Source organism: Carassius carassius, chromosome 25, assembly GCF_963082965.1.
Source record: "Carassius carassius chromosome 25, fCarCar2.1, whole genome shotgun sequence".
Classification (NCBI taxonomy): domain Eukaryota; kingdom Metazoa; phylum Chordata; class Actinopteri; order Cypriniformes; family Cyprinidae; genus Carassius; species Carassius carassius.
The window spans coordinates 4,236,250-4,263,534 of NC_081779.1; the positions used below are offsets into that span (position 1 = coordinate 4,236,250).

Sequence of the window (27,285 nt, forward strand, 5' to 3'; positions counted from 1 at the left end):
TCATGTTGTTCCAAACCTGCATGACTGATGGTCTTCTTCTTATCGGCACTGTTTTGTCTTGCATAGGCTTTTCAGTAACCAGAATGATAAATAATTCAATCAAATTATGAACATGATGATTTAAATTAGGATTCGTCTTACAAGGGGGTCCCAGTCTTAAAGCAATAATTAGTGCAAAAATGAAACTTTGCTGAAAATGACACCTCATGAGTTTGTTTCTTTATCAGAACAGATTTGGAAAAATTTATCATTCTATCACTTGCTCACCAATGGATCCTCTGCAGTGAATGGGTGCCGTCAGAATGCGAATCCAAACAGCTTATAAAAACACCACAATAATTCACAAGTAATCCGAAACACTTAACGCAAATTGTACTTGTTAATTGAAAAACTGCATTTTTGTAAATCCATTAGGCTTTTTAACTTTATACTGTCACTTCCAAAATATGAGTTCATAATCCATAATTACGCTTTCTCCAGTGCAAAAAAAGTCCATTCACTGTTGTCCTCTCACTTCAAAACCCACAAACATATCTGAACTGTTTTGGCTTGTAAACATTGCTCGATCTGTGCATATTTCTCTCCTGATTCAGACGAGATGATAGAGAACTCATATTTTGTCCAGTAGCAACGTTTCGAAGTTTAAAAACATCTCGATGGTGGATTTGTTTCGCTTCACAAGATGTTAATTAACAGACTGGATTCTGACGGCACCCATTCACTGCAGAGGGTCCGTTGGTGAGCAAGTGATGTAATGCTGATATCATTTTGCAATAACGTTTTCTAAATGTGTTCCGATGAAGAAACAAACTCACCTACATCTTGGATAGCCTGAGGGGGAGTGAACCATTCCTTTTAATCCTAAACATAACCCTAAAATATGATCATCAAGTCTAGTTGATATGAATAGATTTTTCAAGAATGTAGATGTAATATTAATATATAAAAATAAGGCAAATAAAGCTTATTTGTTTTAATCAAATGCACTTGCATGATCTAACCACACTTTTGTCTTTCGTGTACTTCACGGTTTGAATCTTCTCTTCATATTTAATAAGAGCGATGAATATTTCATGAGCTCCACGATTAATATTTGTTATGACGGTGAACTGGATATTGAGTCTCAAGGCGGTGCGAAGTTGGGCTCAGGATTACATGTGCTGGATATGATTGTGTGTGGTTACATAGCATCGTTAACATGCTTTTAGTCTCCCAGCTATAATTACGTGACTGTACCGGCTGTGAGGAAAGGAAGGTGTGTGTTTGTAGATTAGATGCTGTGTTTCCTGAGCAATACGAATGCTTGAATCTCATGCTTAGACTTAAGGCATGATGCCTTGCAGATTTGTGCTTGCTATGCATGAAGGACTGGGTGTTTGTGAGTGTGTTGGTACACAGCCTTGATGTTGACTTTGTGTGCTGTGTGTATTGGATGAAGGACCCAGTGTGCGTTTTCATTTCAGAGAGTAAAAAGCATATTTACCGTCTGGTCTGTGCATGTGTGGACGAGGCTTTGTACTCACTGTGCTGGTGGCATCTCAAAGGGTTGCATAAATACATGTGGAAAAAACACAACTTTGAGCACATCATAAGCTGAGGAAAGGTCTTTGAGAGTAATTCAACTCGAGTGCTGAGTGCAAATGCTGGAGTATTTGTGTTTTTACCCCCTGGTTGCTTGTGTGTGTATGAATGTGCTTAGCTATAGTTTTGCTGCCAAAATATGTTTATTTATTTATTTTTGATTTATATTCTTTGTAGTATATTCTATACTTTTCAATAGCCTGGGGTTGTTAAGTTCTCAGAAAAAAAGGTACAAAGCTGTCAATGGGGCAGGCAGTGCAAAAGCTAAGGTACTAATATGTACCTTTAAGATATTAATATGTACCTATATTTAGGGGTAAATAAGGTACAATGATGTACCTTTTACTTTTTAATTGGTACCGCCCAAGTGACAGCTTTCTGAGAGTGTAAGATTTTCATGTTTGAAGGAAGTCTCTCGCCAAGGCTGCATATATTTGATCAAAAATACTGCAAAAACAGTAATATTGTGAATATTATTACAATTTCAAATATTTGTTTTTAATTGAATATACTGTAAAATATAATTTATTGCTGTGATGCAAAGCTGCATTTTCAGCATCATTACTCCAGTGTCACATGAACGATCCTTTAGAAATCATTCTAGTGTGATTTGCTGTTCAAGAAACATTTCTGATTATTATCAGTGTTAAAAACAGTTCTGCTGCTTCATGTTTTTGTCTCCCCCCAGGATTCTTTGAATAGAAGGTTCATTTATTTTGAAAAATATATAAAAATACATTGTAGCATCATAAATATTTTGTGGTCACTGTAAATCAATTTAATGGATCCATTCTGAATAAAAGTATGAATTTGTAAAAAAAAAAAAAAAAAAAAAATGATAGTGTACTGTATAAAATATAATGTTTGTGTGAGCATTTAATGTGTATAGGTTTAGGAGATGGAAAATATTATTAGCTCACTATGAAAACAAGTGTCAATGGAAAGTCCCTACCATTATAGAGAAATGTGTGTTATTGGTTGGGTGGCAAAAGGAGGATGAAACATGTCAGATGGTAGAAAGAAACAAGTGAAGGAGGGAAAAGGGGATAGTCTCTCTCTCTCTCAGCAGCTGAGAGCTCCAGATGGAGTATGACTACATTATGTGTGTGTGTGTGTGTGTGCTCACGCTATACCGTACATGTATATGGAGAGACCAGGTTTGGTTGGCACAGTTTTCACACTTTGTGGAAAATCTCTGATGGAACAAAAACAGATAACTCATCTAGATGCAAATAAAACCTAAAAACGCAGCCAGTGTCCAAACTATTACCCCCAGTTACAATTATTCCTGATTAACAGTATGTTCAGCACATGAGGTTTTTGCTGCATTTTATTCATATATTTGTATGCAAATGCTCTGGCAATACAAATGTAATGTATTTGTTGTGCCAATAAAGCACAGCAAATTTAAACTAATTTATAAAGAAAGTTTTATGCATCATAAATCAGAATGTTTTAATTTGATGTTGAATTGTGTGTGTGTGTGTGTGTGTGTGTGTGTGTGTGTGTGTGTGTGTGTGTGTGTGTGTTTATATATATATATATATATACAGTATATACAATAATATAAAAAAAAAAATAGAATACTACTATTGCAAATAAAAAATATAATTAAATAATAATAATAATAACATAGAATTTATAAAACATTATTATAATTTTAAAGAACTTTTTTCTATTGTGATATATATATATATATATATATATATATATATATATATATATATATATATATATATATATCATCATGTATTTTATTTCTATGATGGCAAAGTTGAATTGGAAATTTGAAAGAAGCTGAAATTTTTTTCATGATTTAATTGAGCCAACTGAAAATTTCAGTGAAGTGAGTCAGGTACAATTTTGAGTTGACTTTGAATTTTTTTACCATGTTGCAATCTTTTATAATCGTTTCAACACTTTTTTTTTATCATTTAAAATATGAGTATTTTATAACATTCATTTTGCTGGAGGGGCTATGATGAAAAGGAACTTTTAATGTCTTGGAAACAGTAAGTGTGAGTCAAGAGGGTAAACATCCCCTAATTTTCGCATCCAATTATGATCCAAAAATTACCCTTGGTACCAACCAGCCAACCAACCTCCTGCATGCATACTTATCGCTCTGTGTGTGTGTGATTTGACTGCATTATGCATGTGACATGTTCTGTCCATGTGTGTGAAATGCATTTGATGGGACTTTACGGCTGTCAGACAGTGTATTCTCTTTGGCACTCGCTTCTTCAGTGGTTGTGTTTAGCATTAGCATGGTGAAACATGTTGCTCCCTCGAGGCAGTCCTTCAGCGTCTAAACAGCTGTGTGTGTGTGTGTGTGTATGCATCTTTTAGATGCTGTGGAACAGAAGCACACCCACCACATACGTACAGACTCAATTCCTTTTTAACTGCAGGCTCGGAGGTGGAACTTCAGGGAAAATTCTAAATGAGGAATTTTCATTGATGAAATAAAAATTGTCTGCATTGCCTGCATTCAACCGCCATCCGCTGTACAATTACGTTCGTTGGATCGATTTGATCTGATTTAATTATTAATCTTGTAACATTGGTGTATTAATTATGGGTAACAATATGTTAGGTACAAAACTATAATGCTGTGTCTTTTCATCACAGCTCTGGCTCCAAATGTGCTTGTGCTCAAAATCATTGGCCCTCTTTTCAGCTGGTATTAACGGCCATCACGGGTGATCTGATCACAAGTTGATAGTGCTAAATACAGGTGTAGCCGGGGGTCCAAAACGTTTTATGATCCCATCACTCAAACCACGGTCACAAGTGGTCAGACATGCATGTGACCAAGTCGCATTTCTAGTGTAAACACTAATGCATCTTGAAAGGGAAGCCTCCTGTTCACTAAACACAGAATCACTGGGTAAAAACTTCCATGGTTAGGTACGATTTTTAAAAGACAAAAACTGCCAAAAAAAAAATAAATAAATACAATTAAAATAAATAATGTCTTTACAGGACATTTAAAAAGAAATTTGAAATTTGTGCTTGGGTTGGGAAAAAATTGAAACTATATATTTATATATTTATATAAATGTATAATATTTATGTATTTATTTATTGAATATTTAGGGTCTGTAAGATTTTACATTGTTACAAGAAGATTTCTATTTCAAGTAAATGCTATTTATTTCTTTTTATTAGTTATACAGTATGTTTTTTGAGCAACTAAACTGATTTTGTGTCTCTGTTATCTGACATTGTTTTATGATGAGTATCAAAGATTTTTGTTCATGAAGGATTTGTGAACACATCAATGATTGTAGATTTGCTGAGTACCAATTATAGATTTATTTGATAATATTAAGGCAATAAGCCAAGTCTTCTATTTATTCCCCTTTATTATCATAATCCTGCTCATGCTAAACTTACTTCTAAATATGTTTCAATTTAAAAGTAAATGCATATTGTTCTTAAGGGGGGAAGGGGGGCATCTTACCCTATCTTATCTTATATATGGGCTGATATCTCCTTAATTAAGTCAAGTCAAGTCACCTTTATTTATATAGCGCTTTAAACAAAATACATTGCGTCAAAACAACTGAACAACATTCATTAGGAAAACAGTGTCAATAATGCAAAAATGATAGTTAAAGGCAGTTCATCATTGGATTCAGTTATGTCATCTCTGTTCAGTTAAATAGTGTCTGTGCATTTATTTGCAATCAAGTCAACGATATCGCTGTAGATGAAGTGACCCCAACTAAGCAAGCCAGAGGCGACAGCGGCAAGGAACCGAAACTCCATCGGTGACAGAATGGACAAAAAAACCTTGGGAGAAACCAGGCTCAGTTGGGGGGGGCAGTTTTCCTCTGACCAGATGAAACCAGTAGTTCAATTCCAGGCTGCAGCAAAGTCAGATTGTGCAGAAGAATCATCTGTTTCCTGTGGTCTTGTCCTGGTGCTCCTCTGAGACAAGGTCTTTACAGGGGATCTGTATCTGGTGCTCTAGTTGTCCTGGTCTAATATTAGCGTAGATGCCATTCTTCTACCGATGTAGCAAGTACATAGGGTGTTATGGAAGTGTTCCCGGTTCCGGTTTACCTAATTAATGCAGCCTAAAAATCCTTTAACAGATTTGGATATTAAAAACATATTAGTATGCTATGTGTAAACCAGGTTAAAAAATTTTTAATGATCATCAGGCTGTGCACAGACTTCTGCAGTTCATTCAGCTCTTCCTTTGCTGTGTATATATGGACAATTGTGTTTGTTCTGTACTGAGCGACACCATCAGGTGACCAGTGGCTGTCTGGTCCTTATGTGCATGTAAATGGCACAGTCTCCAATTACCACAGCACATACTTTTAGTTGTGGTATTTTTAAACCTCATTTCATGCATGTGAAGTCATCAAAACCAATTCACTCAAGCACATAATGTACTTCCGACTCTATGGAATAACGCCACGCATTTGTGATTAAATTCTCCAAGTTAAAGCACAAACGCTTTTACAAAAGACCTGAAAAGAAAACTATGGCTTGAAATAAAATAGTTTTTTTTTGTACTTGAAGTGTTTAAGTGCACCGGGAGGGAAAATGGTTGACAGGTTGTCAGCTTGTTTTTAATGGGGCAAGGTTTTCCAGAGAGCACTTTGAGGCGGATATGCATCGATTTTCACTTCAAGAGTCTAGTGGCGAAGATTGCGTGCCTGAAATATTGGTGGTACCTCAGGGGTGGCCAGCCTTGGCTGAATATAAGTGCATCTGGATCGTGTTTGTTAGTGTAGCAACCTGCAAGAGAGAATTTTTGTCAGTGTGTGACTGAGAAGAAAGGCTGTGAGTTTTTGTGTGTAATAAAGACAAGATACATGCATGCATGCCTGTGTTATGTGAATGTGTTCATTTATTATGCCGCCGTTGGCTCTCGGTATGAATGGTTACCAGATCTGACACGCCTCCAAATCAGACTTGGGTATGTCAAGCTTGTGCTAACCCACCAAGGTGTCAGTGTACAAAGGAGTGCGTGTGTGTTTTCACCCTTCAAAGCTTTGTTTTTTTAAAACCTCTTCCATTAGAAGAGTCACTTCACAGCTCATGTTTTTTGAAATGCAGGCTGAGGAAGTGGAGTTGGCACACAAAGGAAGGGTTGCCTGGGGGAAAGTTACACACACACACACACACACACTTACACAGTACACATTGAGTTGTCGTTCTAGCTGGCATCCAGTGCCTCACCTTATCACAAACTGAAGGTGACTGTGACCAAATTTACATTAATGAGGCGTCAGCTTGTTTAATATGCTAATAAAAGCAGCGTCCTGCTGTGACTGGAGTGTGTAATGAGGAGCTATGGATGTGTGTGTGTGTTTGTGTGTATGATCGGTTTTATGGATCCATGGGTGTTTATCGTATCTATGCATTAATATATTTAAAGGGGTCATATGATGCGATTTCAAGTTTCCCTTCACAAGCTGTTCGTGCATAGATAAGATCCCTGAAGTTGCAAAGACCAAAGTCTCAAACCCAAAGAGATATTCTTTATAAAAGTTAAGACTCGTCCACGATATTTGTGTGATTGTAATGCATTTAACAGAGGAATGTTTCCTGAACCTACAATGGTGGCTGTTCTGACTCATAACTTGTATGTTTTCATATTTAAAGGATTTGCCACTGATGATTTAAATGCGAGTTTTGAGCAGAGTAGCGATTGTTGTTTTTCGTTTCTCTGATCACAAATGCAGACATAGTTTTATGTTTACGCAGCTTGATATGCAACACAACGTGGTATTATATCCCCACTGGATGCAACAAATTCCTCCTTTGTAATAAGTTGTATTGGTTTTGTCTCATCGTGCACACGGCATCACAGTATGTTAAGGGGCATAACATTTCCGTCACACGATTGAGGTATTCGGCCAATCACAACACACTGGATAGCGGGCCAATCAGAGCACACCTCGCTTTTCAGAATGATGAGCTTTGTAAAAATCTACACGTTTCATAAAAGGCGGGGCATAGAGGAGCAACAATAATGCACAGTATGTGGAAAATAATGTACAAACTGCAAAAACACATTTCATTACACTAAATACACCAAATAATGTTATTTTTAGCAACGTCATATGACCCCTTTAATGGTTCTTTCATGCTTTTACTAATCTTACAGTGTAAAGATTAGTAAATGCACTAATATTTATGAAAGCTCAGTTTCCTCAGAGTAACTAGTTACATATGTAACTGAGAAAGTCTAAAGAAGTCAAATTATGAAAGCGTTAGAAATAGTCGTTCTTGTGATAGAAAGTCACAATGAAAAAATTAAGGTTGCAGTTGTGAGATAAAAAGTTGCAATTACATGGACTGCTATTGAAAGGTTTGGAGTCAGTGTTTATAGTTTTTAAGAAATTAATACTTTGATTCAGCCAGGACACATTAAATTGAGTGTGCTTCTTGAACAAAAAATCAGAGTGATGTCTGAAGGATCATGTGACACTGAAGACTGGAGTAATGATGCTGAAAATACAGCTTTGCTTCACAGGAATAACATTATATTTTAAAAAGTGTTCAAATAGAAAACAGCTATTTTAAATTCCGGAAATATTTCACAATATTACTGTTTTTATTGTACTTTCAGTCAAACAATGCAGCGTTAATATATATAAAGTCACAATTGTGAAGAAATAAGTGCAGTTCTTCCTGCAATTCTTAGTGGAATTGCCTTTTATGTATGTATGAATGAATGTATGTATTTATATAAAAAACGCTTCTACAACTATCATGCGTAGAGTTAAGGAAACATGCACTACAAAGATTCTGAAAGAAGCGCATCATCTGGAAAGCATTGCATTCTTTTGCGTCAAATTTGTGTACAAAGATCTGCCAGGCATCTAAACAATACAAACATTACGAATTAGAATCACCAAAACTGCAAAAGGTTGCTCTAACACCCGACAGAGAACATTTAAGCAACACAATGAGAAAACACTAGATTTGCAAACAGTAAATCTTCCAGAGGAAAACACATTTCAGACAGGTATGTCTGTGAAATATCAATGCGCTGGTGTGCAAAACTAAAGATGTTGATTAGTGTTTGCAGAGGCTGTAGCTGTACTCATGTGCCTGACTGCACATCAAATATATAATTAGCTGCTATTAATATCAATGTGCTGTTTATGACTTGCTTGTGCTCTGTGCAGCAGCAGCAAACAAAAAAGACAACAGCTCTACAAACACGGAGAGAGGAACACTTTTACATTTCTAATGCCATTTAGTAGAAAAGACTCTCCAGATAGCTTTTAGACCCCTGAACAGTAAAGAAGACAATTAAGAGATTATGCCCCTCTTCCTCCTTTTCCTTCAAATGTATTTAGGAACGGTCCTGTGGGGGCCAAGCACTTGACTAAAACGAGACTCTGGCTTCTAAATCGTCTTGCGTTACGATGCAAACCTGCTTCTCTTAATGCAGTCTGATCAGTGGTTAATGGGCCTTGAATGTTTACTCTCAGGAGCAGTAAGGTTGGTGTCCTGTGTCCATCATCTCAACATAATGTATGTTGTATTAGCGGCTAATGACACTAATAGGGCCGCTAGCACTCAGTGGAGTGCTGAGTGGGATGTCCATTTGTGATGCTGTCCATTCTGAGTGAATGTGTTTGTGTGAAAGCGAGTGAGTGGGAAGGACTTGTATTGTGAACCTTTTTATGTAGCAGCTGGTTAGCCTCTTGTTTTCTGGCGACAGCTCTGGGCACAGTAAGTTCTGGCTTCAGCGAGGTAAAGGAGGGGCGGTCAACTTAAAGCAACATTTGTGATCAATTATAAATCAATGTGTGGCCAATTTAAGACTTCTGTATCAATTGACAACTTTCAAATTAACCAATTTGGTGTTAGTAACTACCAACAGCCATTTATTAGCCAGAAGCTGGTTTTGAAATAAAGCATTCCACAAGCACCTATGTGTGTGATGCTTAGGTTTAAACATATTGTTGTGCATGTTACATATACTGACTGAGAAAGCATGTTGAATTCCATTTCCACTCCTGAATTCAAACTAAATATGTATTTTGGTAGCAAACAGAAGGAGAAATGCAAATTTAAATTTGGAGACAAGTAGAATTAAATTGAATTTTATTTGGTGAAATGCATATAGCTCTACTGTTAAACACTTGAAACACCTTAAAGATTTATTGGATGGATAGATGCATATACTGATGGACTGATGGATGGATATACATTAGGGGTGTGCAATATTTATCATTTACGATTATATTATATACACATTGATTTCCCCTCATTGGTGAGCAAATGCAGGTTCGCCAGTTGAATTTCAACAAAAATGTACAATTCCTCTGGTGAATCTGCTTCGAGCTATTTCTGTTGTGCCATTGACTGGGTTTTCCCCACTGGTTAGTTATTGTAGTTCTACTGATTTCTGATTTACCCCATTCCTTGTATGTCATGCATAATGAAACAAAACACTGTTGGTTATTTTATGCCAGTCAGTACTGTCTGTTTCTGTCTACACAGGCCTTTTTGGCCCAAATAAGTTTCATCTATCACTAGACAGTCAAAACTTTCTGCAGACATGTTTCCATAAGGTGCAACTTCTATAAAAATTCACACTTGCTTTCTTTCAGACATTTCTACTAGCAGAACTCGCATTAAAGCACTGCAGTTTAATTAGCAGCTAGTTTGATGACCAGGGTTGATTCCTCATCATTTTTACTTGATAACTGTCACAATGTCTCCTTATTCTTTGCAGTGCAAATCTAGTAGCAGCAGAGCTTCTCCCAAACGCATTTGAAGATCTTCACTTCACGTTACACTCTCTGCGTTCACTTGTAAACTTTGAAGCTCGCCTTTTACATATTTAGCTTTAAACCCTACAGCCTTGAACCGCTAGAGGTCATTTAACGCTGATGCCTCGCTTCTGTATGAGAACTGCCAGAATTAGTTTTTTTAAAGACCTTAATATTAACTTGAGATAAAAATGTAATTCTCTCACATAAAGAGCAAGGCCATCTTCACGCTTGGGCTTCATTGTGCACTTGCGCTCCGTATCTCCTTTCACATCGCATGTTTTCTGATTGGTTTGGATCCAGGCTCCTAAAATCATTCGTGAGCATTCCCTAAACACGTTTTCTCACAATAGGGAAAAACAAGTCTTTTCACACTCTACCATATGGTGGATTTTCTTATAGTCGCGGAATGGAGCCTCAGATTGAATGAAATGAATATTAATGAAACATTTTTTTTCTGTTATTGAGTTAGCTAGTAACAAGAAAGAAAATATGTAAGAAAACATTCGGCTTGCATCTGGGGAGCCTTTGATCTCGGTGAGGAGAAATATGTGCAGAGAGATAAAGATGAGGTTTTTCTCTCCGTCTTGCCACTGTTATTATTTATTTCTCTCTTTCTTGATGCTTTTTGACGGGAAGCCTCGTGGGAACTCCTCTAGATAAGATAAGATGATAAGGCCAAATGAGTGAAGTATGTTGCCCGTGCCATCGCCACCGGGCTCTCCATTAAATTGAGATGTGTGTGCGAGTGGTCGTGTCCCCGTGCGCCCGCTTCTCTGCATCGCCCGTGGCTTTACCACTGTATGCTACAGTGCTGGAGCGCATACACCAGCTCGTAATAGAGGTTAAGTGTGCTTCAGGCTTTCCCCAATGTCCCTCCACTCGGTTTCTGTCGGTCTTTCTGTTTCGCTCCCTCCTGAGTTCTGTTTCGTTGTGCTAAAGGAAGGAAGAAAAGAGCTGGAAAGTCATAGTCGAGAGCTGTTTACTGATAGACGTATGGATTGATGTACGTGTGTGTGTGTGTGTAGTGGTGCATTGTGAAATCGCTACTTGGTTCAGTGGAGCTGTATCTGGCCTCACCTCAACCTTTGACCCAGCAACAAAACAAGTTCTTGTCTTCCCACAACAAGAAGGAGATGAAAAGATAAACATATTGATGAATACTGACAGAGCAGAACAAGGAGCAATGAAAGATAAAGCATACTAGGAAAGGAGAAAGTATTTTAACAGCGAAAACTCACTTCACCTTTGAACTAAATGGTATAACAACCATTTCCATGTTTTAAATCAGCATGTAATCAAAATTGCCCTTTTTTAGTTTCCTGCTACACTTTTCTAATCTTTTTATGCATGGGTTCTTAGTGTAGTTTATTTTGAAGAAGAAAATGTGTTTTGTCTTTCCTCCAAAATATAATGGCTTGCTTCTGAAAGGGCTTTTCTTAATGGTTAAGGCCATTAAGAGTGCATGTATTAGTATATTAACTAATAGCTAAATAGCTGTTCAGCCATTGTTGTAGGTCAGTGGTTTTCAACCTGTGGGCGATGGTATTGCAGGTGGGCCGCAAATTACTATTAAAACAAATAATAATGTTGTTCATATATGTAAAAAAGTCATAACATAATAACATAATTTCATATATATATAATTAAATAACAAAAAAAATATTAAACTGTAACTATGCTTCCACTATTTGAGGTCGCTGATTGGTTTAAGAATAAACCGCCAATTTATCTTAGTTATTTTTGCTGCGTATGCTACAGAACAACAGCAGTTATGCCAAGCGGTGCAATACACAAGTTATTTTCTGTTCATTGCAAGTTCATTCAATAAAGACAGTTAACAATCTAGCTTCTGAGTACTAAGTTATTAACCCAACAATAGCGGGGTCAGTTAATTTTTTTGGACTGGGCCACGCAAACATATGTGTTTGGTTGTGTGGGCCGCAAGCTGAAAAAGGTTGGGAACCACTGTTGTAGGTAATGCGGTAAGTAACTGTCGGCTAAAATCTTGTCAGCTTTTAAAACAGTAACTGAAGAAAATTGGTTAGCATTAATAACCACAACAAATTTGAGAAAGAAATGAGACATGCCCTTTATCCAATGTGCACACTGCATTTTTGTCTTGTTTTCCAGTACAAATATCTAAACATTTTTATATCAGGATGCAAGAGAAGAAAAATGACTTGAGATATAAAGTCATATAAAGAGATATAACGTTTAAAACAAGAAAAAATATATGCCAACGGGGTCAGAAAAATAAACTTAATTCAATGGGAAAACAACATTTTTCTGATGATGGTATTGTTTCTTGTGTTAAACATAAATTTGCTTAATTTTAAAACATTCTTCCATCCAATTGTTTCTTAAGTAATTATCTCTTGATTTTAAAATGTTTAGATATTTGTACTGGAAAGCCAGATAAAAACATGCAGTGCATGCAATCCATAGTATGTAAAATTATAATGTCCAAAAGCATAGTATAGAATGTTGAATGTTGAGTATGCCAGAAGTCCGCGAATGGTCTACTACGAATGGTGGATTGGTCCACACTTTAACAACTAATATTGCCCACAACATTTGAAGCATTTGTTTCAGAATTGTTTAAGTAGTGTAAATTTAATTCAAATGTGAGGATGTTAACTGTGACAGGATGATTGACAGGCTGGTTTGTAACCCCATGCAACTATGCAACAGAGCGCAATTTTAAGATGTGATGTATAATATAATATGGAGGGTAGTAGTTTTCCACAATCCACTACAGACTCACGTTCAGCTCTGACTTTATTCACTTTTCATGATGCAATCAATTCCAGAATCAAATCCAATCTTTTTTTTTTCTCCATTGAATATTACGTTTTATGTGGAAATACGACACATTACAGGAGTAAAATGGGTTGTGAATGCCATTTTGACTTTAAAAATCATTTCTTTTCTGGTGCTTTAGTTTGAATTCCATCTATGTGCTTGTGCTTCACTACAGCGGGGTGATGTGTTTGTGTACTCTAGGGGCTAATTAAACCGGCTCCATGGGGTACTGAACGAGTTTTGTTAAACCTATAAAACACACACATGTATATATTATTATTATATTAACTCAATACATTGCTGATATTTATCCAACTGTTTTACCACACAGTACACAAGCACATTTCAGAGATGAGACTGTTGCAGCAGTTGTTTCTGTCTTGAGATCAGTTTGCCCCAGCAAACACATACTGCAGAGAAACACAAAAGAAGGCTAAATGAACAGCTGGCAGGAGTGTGATGCTGCGGTGTGTAGCGCTTCATAATGCACCCGCTTCGCAGAATGAGCCAACACATGATTCCTAAAAAGAGGAACATAGAAAACCCTTTATTTTGGAGATTTTGTGGATGGAGAGAGAACAAGAACAAGAGATGGGCAACCATTTTGTGTATTGCTCAGTCGGCGTGGGGCGGCTGTGGCTCTGTTGCAGATCCAGATACTGAAAGCAGATGAATTTATTATGTGCAGCTGAGCTCCACAGAGAGAGAGAGAGCAAGAAAATGAGGGGAATAGAAAAAGATTGAAAAACATGGCACAGCCTGTGCCGTGGGAGTTTAAGCACATTAAAACAATCAAGCTTTGCCATTTGTTGTGGTGCACCATTGCACCGTGTGCATGTTGGGCTCAGAGAGGAGACGATGGGTGGCAGCCTTGCTTTTGTTATTATTTCTGAGGTGACAAGACCAAAACAATAGGATGAATGGATAGAGAAATGGAGCAGAGGTGAGTGGGGAGAGATATTAAAGCATTAGCTTTGAGCTCATCTATATGCTAGTGTACTCACAAAAGTAAATTGATTAGCAGTGGTCATGCTTCAAGACTGTATTTTAACTATATTTTATGCTTTCAAATTTGTCTAGCATCTGTCAAGTAAAGTCTGATTGGATGCAAAAACATTTGACATCAACAACAGATTTGTGAATTATATTTGGCAAGATTTTATGTAAAACCTGTGTAATGCATTATAAAGGAATCCATAATGTTTGTTGAAATGCATTATACATTTTGTAAATAAGTGTAAGCTAAAAGAATAGTCCATCCAAAAATGAAAAGTTGCTGAAAGTTTACTCACCCTCAGGTCATCAAATATGTCACGTGGTGTGGATTACTTGTGTTTTTATCAGCTATTTAGACTCTCATTCTGACGGCACCCATTCATTGCATAGGATCCATCTAAATCTAGATCTAAGTATGTTCACTGAGGGTGAATACATTTTCATTTTGGAGTGAATTATTATGGAAGCAGATTAGTCTCAAATATAATTCACGCAAAAAACACGATTCACACATGCGTAGACAATTTCACATGCATGAAACCTAATTCACGTACACACAAAAAAAATTCACGTGCGTGAAAAAAAAAATATATTCACAAAAAGCAATTCACATGCGCAAAATAAAATTATATATTTATAAAATATGTTTCACAAATGCAAAAAACAATTTGTAGATATACAACTGTGCACAAAAACCTTTGAATGTTTAAAATGTACGAGTGTCTGAATGTACGAATCGTCATTTACTACGAATCCACTCGAATTTGTGTGTGTGTGTTTTTGAGACTTTCCTGGCAGAGCTCTCTTCCCACGTGGGTCTGTCTTACTCTTTAGCCAATCAGATGCGAGCTTACCATTCAACCAATCATATCATAAGCCACTGAGTGCATTCAAGGAGCACGATTCTGCGCACCTTTAGCGCAATATGGATTAATTAGAACGGAAATTAAGCCTTTACATCAGTAATCCAGCGTGGTGAATGAAGAACGGGAAGCACGGGTAAGAGTTTAGTTTATTTCATAAAAGTCTGAGTTTACACATTTTATCGTTTACACATTCAATCAAGACAGTTTTTCTAGTTAGAAAACTAGTTAGAAAAAAATACAGTTGTAACAGGACAGTTACAGTAATTATAAATTAAACCGCAATCAGGATAGTAAAAAGAAAGACCTGTAAAGACAAAAGTAACATTTTGAGAGTTGTGAAATTATAATTCGAAATAATCTTGTTTTATAAATTGATGTCTGTTAGGTCAGTGTGTACTTTCTTACAGTAATACATTTTAAAACATGTAGCCTAGTCATTGTTAACCACTACGTTTAAGCAATGTAGTTCGATCAAGATAAACAACATCACATATTTAGAAACGTTGTTTAATTTGTAACTATATATGTTATAGTGATTCTCGTTCTCAACCTTTTTTTCCACTGGGCCGCACTATGGTCCAAGTCCAAGTGCAAGTGGATTGCACAGGTTCGAGTAGCAATGGGCTTCTTCACACTGCCTCCACATGTGCAATTGTGCTTTTGAAGTGTACTGACCACGCGCACCTGTCCGCGCGGTCATAAAAAAAATGTGAGGTACGCGTTCATCCTCTCAAAGCCTCCGCACACACTCTCCCATGACGATGATTACGTCACGCCTACCTAGCGGTTCATAACGGTCTCCCCGCGGACGCGGAAAGTTTAACATATGGCTTAAGATGCAGTCTGTAAGACGCGCACGGGAGCATGACTTGACGCGACATTGCAGAAAATGTGCATTCACAAATGTAGCCTATGTTGATCCAAATATGGAAAGCACATTCGAATTTAATAATATAAGGTTCTCTCCAGAGATGTTTTGCCACATTTCTTCAATTAAGGATGATTGCTATGTAATATATGGTGTTCCCATTTGCCTGAACTTCAAGTAAAATGCGGGGCAAACCGAAAATCCAGCACTCTCCTTCACTACTGATACTGCGACTATTATTTTTTATAAATGTTCATTCGCTGGCATTTTTCACATTTCTTTTTTTTCTCCCTTAAAAACAAATTTGTCCATTATGATGCTCAATTTTACCGAACTAATGGCTGTTGATTGAATTCTGCTAAAGTGGGCGCTTGTATGTGTTCGTTAAATGCGTAATGTTATGTGAGTAGGTCTGATCATGTCTGAAAATAATATATGAAACACAAAATAATTTAACATAAAAAAACATTAGGCTATAGCTTATATTTCTTAAGTAAATGTTTAAATTAATGTAAAAAATAATAATAATTGTAAAACTGAAGAAAAAAATTAATTGTGTTCAGCATGGTGGGACGCATTTGAATTGGTGACGGGCCGCGGGTTGAGATGACGCTGCTGCTAGCTCCATGGTCATTTAATAGCCCTAGCCTATTGTTTCTTTTACGCGGCATGGTAATAACCGTGCTTTCTGTTACTGAGCCTGTGTCTGTCACTCGTCCTCTTAAATGTGGAAGCTTGTGCTTTGTTGCATTATATTGAAACTTTGTTGATGTTCTTTGTTCATGACTCTTTATATGGCGATAAAAGACAGCTTTGTTGCGTTTTTTTTTAAGTGGGGATTGGGGGTGCGCCAACCCGGTTGGGACATAGAAGGGGGAGCACAGGAAAAAAAGTTTGGGAACCGCTGCATAACATAACGGTTATGGAAATTAGAACGACAGTACATTGAATTAAATTGCAATGAAGTTACAAACGATCCACATCACAAAGAGAATAAGCTCCGAAATAGATAAAATAAATAAAAACGAGGATCAATCTGAAACTTTTCAAGTGCGACAATAAATAACCTACACACGATCCACAACATAATTAAGTTGCAAAGAGCAAAGGCTCAAACATAAAATAAAATAAAAGAGGATGCATCTGGAACTTTTCGAGTGCAGCGCAAAAGTCGCTCAGCCTGCAGCGAGAGAGAGATTTCCTCCAGATTTTTTATTTGCTCATTTTCTTTCTCTATTCTCGTCTCTGTTGCCTCCAAATCCTCACTCTCTCTTGGCCCCTCTCCTCCTGACTAACAACTTTATCATAAGATGTCCGACTTGACAGTTTCTCTGATTTCAGCCAGTTAAGCATATTTATAATATATATTATGGAATGAATGAAACGAGTTGGCACGAATATTAGCCTGCAGTACATAAAAGAAGAACAGTGCGTTGAAGACAGCATCTGTCTTCTACGTTTCCATCGAAAACTAATAAATTATAGTTTTTTTTTTTTTTTAAATAAAAGCGATTACAAAGGAAATGTTTACTGTTCATGTTTTTTTATTGTATGGAAAAATCCCATTTAAAAAAAAAAACAGACCACCATTACATTTTTCCTCTCGCGCACCACACTTTGGGAATCCCTGAACTAAACGATCGTGAAGTCGCTGAAGAATATACTGCTTTAGATATTCCTAAATTATAAGAAGAGAAAGATGCATTACAATGTACATACAATATATTTACAAATTAAACAACGTTTCTAAATATGTGATGTTGTTTATCTTGATCGAACTACATTGCTTAAACGTAGTGGTTAACAATGACTAGGCTACATGTTTTAAAATGTATTACTGTAAGAAAGTACACACTGACCTAACAGACATCAATTTATAAAACAAGATTATTTCGAATTATAATTTCACAACTCTCAAAATGTTACTTTTGTCTTTACAGGTCTTTCTTTTTACTATCCTGATTGCAGTTTAATTTATAATTACTGTAACTGTCCTGTTACAACTGTATTTTTTTCTAACTAGTTTTCTAACTAGAAAAACTGTCTTGATTGAATGTGTAAACTATAAAATGTGTAAACTCAGACTTTTATGAAATAAACTAAACTCTTACCCGTGCTTCCCGTTCTTCATTCACCACGCTGGATTACTGATGTAAAGGCTTAATTTCCGTTCTAATTAATCCATATTGCGCTGAAGGTGCGCAGAATCGTGCTCCTTGAATGCACTCAGTGGCTTATGATATGATTGGTTGAATGGTAAGCTCGCATCTGATTGGCTAAAGAGTAAGACAGACCCACGTGGGAAGAGAGCTCTGCCAGGAAAGTCTCAAAAACACACACACACAAATCCGAGTGGATTCGTAGTAAATGACGATTCGTACATTCAGACACTCGTACATTTTAAACATTCAAAGGTTTTTATGCACAGTTGTATATCTACAAATTGTTTTTTGCATTTGTGAAACGTATTTTATAAATATATAATTTTATTTTGCGCATGTGAATTGCTTTTTGTGAATATATTTTTTTTCACGCACGTGAATTTTTTTTGTGTGTACGTGAATTAGGTTTCATGCATGTGAAATTGTCTACGCATGTGTGAATCGTGTTTTTTGCGTGAATTATATTTGAGACTAATCTGCTTCTATAAATTATTCCTTTAAAATGCATTATAATGCATTCCTTGTTACATCTGCAATTTGTGGCCTCTCATAAATTTTAATGCATTATCATTTCTAAAGGTAACATTATAACTAAGTATTATAACTGTCGTTACAATTATTTTTGCCATCATAAAATGCATTATAAAGTGCATTACAAGGCATAATTAATGCATTAAAATAATTTAATAATGTATTTAAAGGCCACATATTACTCTCCCTTTGCAATGCATAAAAAAAATCCTGACAAGCAATTTCATGTAGCCGTAATAAAAAAAAAACAAGAACAAAACCAACACTCTACATTAGAAAGAGAGGCATTGGATGAATGTTATATAGTGACAGTGCAAATGAAGAACAAGATGCAGTAAGAAGGGCGGAGCAGAGCACCTCATGAATAGTTGAGTTTACAGAAAACAGTCATTTCACACAAATTGTCGACCCCGGGTATGCTCTTGTCTTCTCAATTCCAGTGGTTAAGAATAAAATAGCACAGTGATGTTCAAAGTGTGCAGATATTGAGATGGGTTCTACATAATACACTACAATCGACTCAAGAGGTATTCGACAAGAGTGCAGGGTCAGAATAACCCATCACACGTGATCAAATATACAGAGAGTATCCAGCGCGTGATGTACATTAAAGGGAAGCATATGTTGAGGAATGAATAATTGAGGGATTTCAAGGATATTGCGGCGCGAAGGCCAGATATATATGCATGTCAGTTAGAGAATGAGTGATGGGAAGAAATGAAGACCCTGCTGCGCTGCACTGACACTCATCAGGAGAGAGAGTGAAACACAGACTGACAGAGAGCAGATTGTTCTCCTGCAGAAAGAGAGAGAGAGACAAAGAGAAGGGTGGAAGATGGCAGAGAGAGAAAGAGAGACTCTTGACACGGCATAGAGGGGAGTTTGAGTTGAGAGATAAACTGTGCAATATACAGTAGTTTATACACACACACACATATATATTTATGTGTGTGTGTGTGTGTGTATATATTTGTCATCCTTATATCAATATGAAAATTAATATATACATTTTTACAGTGAGTCTTTCTGCATTATGCCAGTAGGTGGTCAAAAACTTAAAATGGCCTGTTTTCGCTAATGTGTTACTTTACTTTTGTGTTACTTTGGCGTTACTTTTTAAATATGAACAGGGCTTAATTGTTTTTAATATAAGAAGTTCTATTTATAGCAAATGTAATGAATAAACCTCAGGCTGAAGTGGGAGTAAAAGTAAATTCATGTCTGTACAGTAGGACATTGGAGAAGAAGATTCAACACTCGTCAGCAAACTTAATGGTTGCATTAAAGTTGTCATAATATTTGCGATGTTGCTTCATTTACTATTGCTAGAAACATTTTCAATATTTGATTTGTCACACAGCTCAAACTCTTAACAGCAGCAAGAAACACAGGCCCACCGACAGACGTCTCGCTGTCTTTCTCCGTGATCCACAGACAGTTTAAATGTGTGCGGTCAGGATCCGAGAAGATTAGCTTAGACTCGGAACGATGTCTGGAGACAAACACACACAGCACTTACTCCAGACAGCACTGTACACTCACACTGTCAATAGAGAAAACACCTCAAGGCACTGAACGTCTTGTTTTGACGCTTTCTCAACACTTGTGATGCTAACATGTGTCTTCTGCTCTCAGGGTGGCTGTTGCTTTATTTTATAAACTCAGCAGAGCATAATCAGATCTGCTGCTTTAGTCGCCAGCTACACTTACAAACACCAGCACACACTTCAGATACAGTAACATTTAAACAATTATATATCTGCTCATCAAGGCTGCATTCATTTGGTAAAAAAAAGGTTAAAAAACATAATTTTGTGAAATATAAATATACTGAAATGAAAATCGTGAGAGCACTAGTTCCTAGAAATGGCTCTGCTGGCTCCATCTGTAAGTCTATGGATTTTTGTATTCTTTATCATCTATCAAGCAAGAACAGCATAAATAATAATGCCATGAAGTAGCACTGGCTTCTCCTACAGAGAGCCCATCAGATACGAGAGGAGAACCTAAGCGAAAGTCAAGGATGGTTTGTTTTATTAATTCATGGCAAAAAAAAAGAGGGCTGTCAAACAAGCTCACACACTTACTCGCTTGTCTCAGGCTCAATTATTTATGCATGCAGTATCCAGGTAACCCCTCCATCAGGGAGGTAAGACACCAACTAGTGAGATCCACTGCTGAGACGGACCCAAACAAACACAGACAAAACCAGATACAATATTATGTTAAATCAGTCTGAAAACTCTTTCAAATGAACCGTTGATGAAGACACTGTGACAACACCTGAGGGTTTTACTTTTAGATGTCAAATTTGCGCAAATATGATGATCTCCTTGGAAGATAAGCAAAGACTGCTATATATTTGCATTTATAAACACATAGACTGGGAGAAAAAAATTTATGAAAGTGAAGTTAAAATATGCCATAAAAGTTTATTTATATGAATATTGCAGAAAAATATTATTTTCAAATTGAAATTTTATGAAATACATATTTTACAATACTCTAAAACCATGAATATAAAGTTGTGTTCCAAATCTACTTTTTTCAGGACCATTTAACCTTTTCGAATCATTTGCATTTATTTATTTATTGTATTCAATAAGTGCCAAAACCTTAAGTTTCGTAACATTCCTATAAGAAATGACCGTAGAAGGTTGAATGTAATCTTTATGAAATCTCAAAATGAATAGCCTACATTATAATGCTGTGATGACCAAATTCACTTCGTGTTTTTTACTTTGAAACTATTTTAGTGTATTTATATTGAATGCGAAATAGTAAGTGTGATTTGAAACAACATGCTGTTTCCGAAACTAAATGTGCCTTAATTTGTTGTATTAATGCCCAAACCAGAAAATGATCATTTAAACATGATAAATTCTTTCTACCCAATGTTAGTTGCATGCTAGATATCAGGAGCTCACCTGAAAATCCTTGACTTGCACAAGGACAACTGAGAAGAACAAAAGAAGTCTAGTGTATAGGGTTCTGATCTTCTGAAATCCTTGAACCTTGTGAGACAACGTCTGTTTTTGACGAAAAAGAAAAGGTTTAAGACATTAATTAGGTTTCCAAACTAAATAATTTTTTTTTTTTTTTTTTTTTTTTTAACAAAGGATGTATGTCATTTCAAATAAAGGTTGGAATGGAAATCAATATTTAATTTTTTTTATTTATTTGTTTTATTATTTTTTACAAAGTGTTTAGCCATTTTTAATACTAATTAAAAGTTTGGGGTCAGTAAGATTTGTTTTGAGTGAAATTAATACTGGTATTCAGCAAAGGATGCATTAAAATATTTAAAATTACATTGGATTAAAAAACAAACTTGGTAACACTTTGGAATAGGGAACACATATTTACTAAGACTTTTCCCTTACAAACTCCTAATTTGCTGCTTATTAATAATTAGTAAGGTAGTTGTTATGTTTAGGTATGGGGTCGGATTAAGGGATCTAAAATATGGTCATGCAGAATAAGGCATTTATGTGTGCTTTATTAGTACTTATAAAAAATCAATATGCTAGTAATATGCATGCTAATAAGAAACTGGTTAATAGTGAGAATTAGTCCTTAAAATAAAGTATTACCACAAACTTATTTTATTTCAGCTGTTTGTCAAGGCAATATTTCTCATTTTCATTTAATGTCCTACTAAAACTAAACTGAAATAAAAACTAATGACTGTATTGACATATTTAAAAAAAGTAAATAAAAATGACATCAAAAACACAAAAATACTGAAACTTTAAAATGAAACTGAAAACACAAAATTATAATTAAAATGTATTATAAATATTAGTAAAATGTATAATAGGTATACTAAAATAACCCTTCTATATAAAATACAATAATATTTCACAATATTACTGTTTTTATAGTAACACTTTACAATAATGTTCTATTTATTAATATTAGTTACCAGTAAAAATATATCAAATCTAAATTTTAATTTCAGCATACTAACACATTATTAAAATCAAAAGTTGTATCTGTAAAACTAACATGATCGGTTTTATTTTAAGACTAATAAATGTTGTCACAGATGTACAGTGTAATGTTAGTTTATGCATTAACTATTGACAACTTACTGTGAAGTGTTAAAGTTTTTACCGTATTTTTAATCAAATAAATGCAGCCTTGGTATTTTATTCCACTATTTGCTTTTAAACAGCAGTTTGTAATAGCTGTTAGGCAAATCCAGTCACAAAGTCCACAGCCAATCAAAACGTTATCTCTAAGAGCGGGAACAAATCGCAGATGAGTGTGCAAATTGGATTGGCGTAAAGAGAAGAAATCTAGCAGGTCACCAAAACAGCAACAGGGGTTAGCAAGAACATTGTGTGCGTGTGTATGTGCATGTGTGTGTGTGTGTGCGTATTTGTGTGTGTGTGTGTGCGTGTAATCCTCTTTATGGCATTACGAAGCGGCCAGTGGACTGAACAGGGCTGTTTTTCTGCATGTGGACAGATTTCAGACTGCACATCTCAATTATCATGATCTTTATAAAGCTTTCAAAGGCAGCTCAGCACAGCACAACCTCTCTCTCTCTCTCTCTCTGACTCTCTCTTTCTAAGTCTGGTGGCTAAGTATAGTGGTGGAATGCTGAAAGAATATGGGCGATAATGGGATGAATCAGAAGTCAAGCTGCTGCTGATAATTATTATTATTTCAACAATGAGTCTTTTGTCAGTCCCTCCAAAACATCCACCCACCTCTTACACTTGTGTGTGTGTTTTATTTCGTCCTACACAAGCAGGGGTCGCTATCCTTGAGTGACATCGCAAGGAAAAAGCCTGTGAAGCAGAAACAGAAAGCTGTTAATATTAAGAGAAAAGTAGGAAGAGAAATGGCAGATTAGTTGATTGTGTTCGTTCTCATCCTGTTCGTCCTGGAAATCGACAGACTTGTAAAAAAATGTCCAGATCTTCTTTCTTTTTGTCATTCCATCGCCTCGCTTTATTCTTCATCTCCCTCGCTGACATTCCTTCTTTTTTATAATAATGGATTCACAAGAAATTGTGGTTTATTGCAGGTCACGGTCTAGTTTGTTTTCCTCAGACTTTGCTCTAATAAAATTGCGTTATGGATGATGCACTCAGTGACTTTTAAGAAGTTCCTCTCAAACAGACGTGAGCACATCAGCAGGAGCAGTGCTTTCAGCAGTAATCTGTTGGTGGCAGTCTGCTTTTTTTTCTAGAGTCCTCATTCTTATTAAATTGTAATAGGGATTATTCAGTCAAGGATTTCTGAAGCTCCTCCCCCGCCCTCACAGTTCCCGCTTTAATTACAAGACGCTTATTAGAGACAAAGTAAATAAAGCAGCTGGAGATACGACTCAAAATCAGCAGTTACAAGCATCTTCCCTGGCACTCAACACTCATCTATCTATCGTTCTATTACTCTATCTGTCTATTATCTTAGAGTCGGTCGGTCTGTCTGTCTATCTATTGTTTGTTTGTTGTGTCTGGGGTGTGTTTCCCATAAGCAACTACTGTATGGTCGCATTACCAATTTAGTTCAATGGAACTTGCGACCATAGTTAGCTAACGCTGCTTTTGTGAAACGCACCCCTGTCTGTCTCTCTGTTGTTCTCTCTATCATTGAATTCATTTATTTATTTTTAAGTTTAACGCGATATGTTCAGGGATTTCTGAAATTGCTTCTTGTCCAGCATTTCATAGTTAAAATGCTTTAAGTTGTTTTAAAAAAAAAATGTAGCACAGCAAAAACATTAAATTGCAATATGGATGAAATATTTCACATTAAATTGCAAGTTGATTGTTTAGAGACTTTACTGCAACCAAATAATCACAGCAACATGAGCTAAACTCAAAATTAGCAGTTCCACCAGAAATTAGTTTCCTGCACTTTTTTTCATTATTTGTTTTTGTCTTGTCTTCCTGGAGTCTCGTTCTAATAAAATTGCATGGATTTTCATTTTCTCTTCTTGCCCTCAATGTTTCTCATTTAATTGCAAGTCATTTGTTGAGAAACACTACCCAACAAACAAACAAGCCACACAGCACGAGCTATGACCCAAAATAAGCAGCTTCGGTGGAAATTTACCCAGGCCAAGTAAATGCACTGCTAATGTAAGAACCAACCAATAATGGAAACATGCGAGACTATAGTAGCTAGTTCAAGATGTGAGCAGATGACTCGAGGAACAGTGTGCAGCACTGGCAAAAACGGTCTCATGCTGTGTGGCTATCAGCTTTTATCAAATAGAGTTTTTTTTTCTTTTTTCTTTTTTCTTTTGTTAATCTGATCTCTCTAACTCAATGCTGCTGTTGAAATACTGGAGTGTCCAATATCGCTCTCTGTGTGAGAGCTTTCATGCATTACTGTGGCTCACTGCCCGGTTTCATCAAGAATCTGTTTTATTTTAGAAATGCATGTGTTGAAGAGTGTGCGTGCGATGAGCACATCTGTTTCTTTACAAGCACTGGAAACAGAGTTAGTCTGATCCCTCCGAAATAAGCTGAAATTCACAGAAAGATCACCATTGTGACTTTGCAGATCAAACATTTTTTAGGAATGTACAGCCCTGGTGGACAGCAGCAGTACTGCACTGGCATTTCCATCCAAACACACTCAATCTTCTTGTCCTTTCTTATCACTCCCAATCGTCATACCTCATTTTAAGAGCGTTTTATTGGCACGACAATGCACAAAGTTTCAATAAAAAGGTTTGGTGAAGGCATTCCCACTCGCCTATCTCTTTCCACCTCACTCATCTGTCTCTCCCCTTCTGTATCATCAGTCGCTCTGAGAGCAGTGGGACTTACTAATTTTAGCATACCCACCCCAGCAGCAAGTCTTAGCAAGCTTTGCCTGTGAATACCTCATCAAACTGAGCTGCACTACAAAGAACCTCATCACTCCAGCTTTAAAAGTCTAACCGCAAAGGGAAAGATAAGGAGTCGTGGTGTATTAGTTCTCAAGAGGGTTTACTGATTCGAAGCGCTAATGGTGGACATCACAATGGTATTGGAACAGGGAAAAAAAACAGATAAATATCTCTTTTCACAGCCAATTTGAGCCTAGTTCAAATTTGGTTTTAAATGTAGTGCAGCTTGTATCTGGTTTGTGGTCATCTGACCTACATCTAGACCAGGGATGTGGAACATTCAGAATTGCAACTCATCATTTGGAATTTTAATTGAATTTGCCACATTCCACAGGACGTTGATTTGAAATGACAGGAATGATAATTCAACACAAGTAATGCATTCTTGAAAGTGAGGTGTTCTTCCACCCTTCCACAGAAGTTAATCAAAAAAAAGCAAACTAAATACAAATTTATATACAGTATGTGGCTATGTGGCATCCATCTATCCATTTATCCATCTATCTATCTTTTTTGTCTGTCTGTACAAACTTTGTTTTTCTAGGGTTAAAAAAATCTGTTTATTTTAATTCTGCATCCTTGCATTGAATTTTGAATAAATTTTGTTACCATGATACAAATCCATTTCCTGAATTCACTCCTCAATTTAGTTCTGAATGGTTCACAGCCCTGATACGAACACTGATATCTGATTCTCCTCAGAATTTAGCTGGATAGATCGATTGACTAAACAAAGATCGGTGGTAAATACAACTTAGCACAAGTCTTTATTTCCATTTATCTGGTCACATGAGTGGTTTGTACTTTCTGAGAACAGAAAACCTACAAAGAGGATTTTATGTCTGTCTTGCTTGTTTCAGATCAACCTTTACCAGCACAAGCCAGCAACGCAGGGCCAGTTGTCGGGGGCATCATTGGCATCATAATCATCCTGTGTTTGATCGGCGCTGGTGTGGCCATGTACCACAAACGGCGGCAGAGCATGGAGAACGGAGAGTGAGTGTGAATGCACACCCAACAAACACAATCACACATTCATTTCAAACATCCATTTTTTGCTCTCTCTTTCTTTCCTGGCTAGAACATCCAAGCTATTTTTGTCTCTTTCATTCTCAATGCATCTTAATCAGTGTGTTCACAGTATGGCATGCATGCGCACCACATTATAGCTAAACATCCCGTTGTATCTACTTTCCAGAGGCCCCCCCAAACACAAGCCGCCTCCTCCGATGAAATCTGGAAGCTCGACAGAAATGGTGAGCGGACTTCTTTTCTCCATCAGTCACCTCTCAACAGTCACATCTGACATTCTCTTTCAACTCTGACGTATTGAGCTTTCTTAATTATACAATGTCGAGATTACTTACAATTCTCTTGGCTACACACCGCAATTAAAACGCAGCTGGTGTAAAGACACATGCATAAACCACCATGAAATAGATGTTTTGATTTAGATCTTTGAAGCACAAGCTTAGTAATGGGCTGGGGAGGAAATATGAATGGCTCAGAATTGCATTTTTCTCTGGTTAATGATTATTATCCATTCGCTCAGTTGGTACTGGACTGCCCTCGGGCCACAGTCGAGAAAGAAGGGGTTAACATTGGGGTAATGAGTGAGTGAGTGAAGTGACATTCAGCCAAGTATGGTGACCCATACTCAGAATTTGTGCTCTGCATTTAACCCATCCGAAGCGCACACACACAGAGCAGTGAACACACACACACACACACACTGTGAGCACACACCCGGAGCAGTGGGCAGCCTTTTATGCTGCGGCGCCCGGGGAGCAGTTGGGGGTTCGATGCCTTGCTCAAGGGCACCTAAGTTGTGGTATTGAGGGTGGAGAGAGAACTGTACATG

The 27,285-nt window shown here is 36.6% G+C and overlaps 1 protein-coding gene across 1 annotated transcript in view; it reads left to right on the forward strand.

The window, feature by feature from the left end:
• LOC132103946 (nectin-2-like) overlaps nt 1-27,285 on the forward strand; it is a 165,064-nt gene that overhangs the window by 130,763 nt on the left and 7,016 nt on the right. The window contains exons 7-8 of the mRNA XM_059509044.1: nt 26,285-26,420; nt 26,623-26,680. Coding sequence (XP_059365027.1) covers nt 26,285-26,420; nt 26,623-26,680 — 194 coding nt within the window. The remainder of the gene's footprint in view (nt 1-26,284; nt 26,421-26,622; nt 26,681-27,285) is intronic.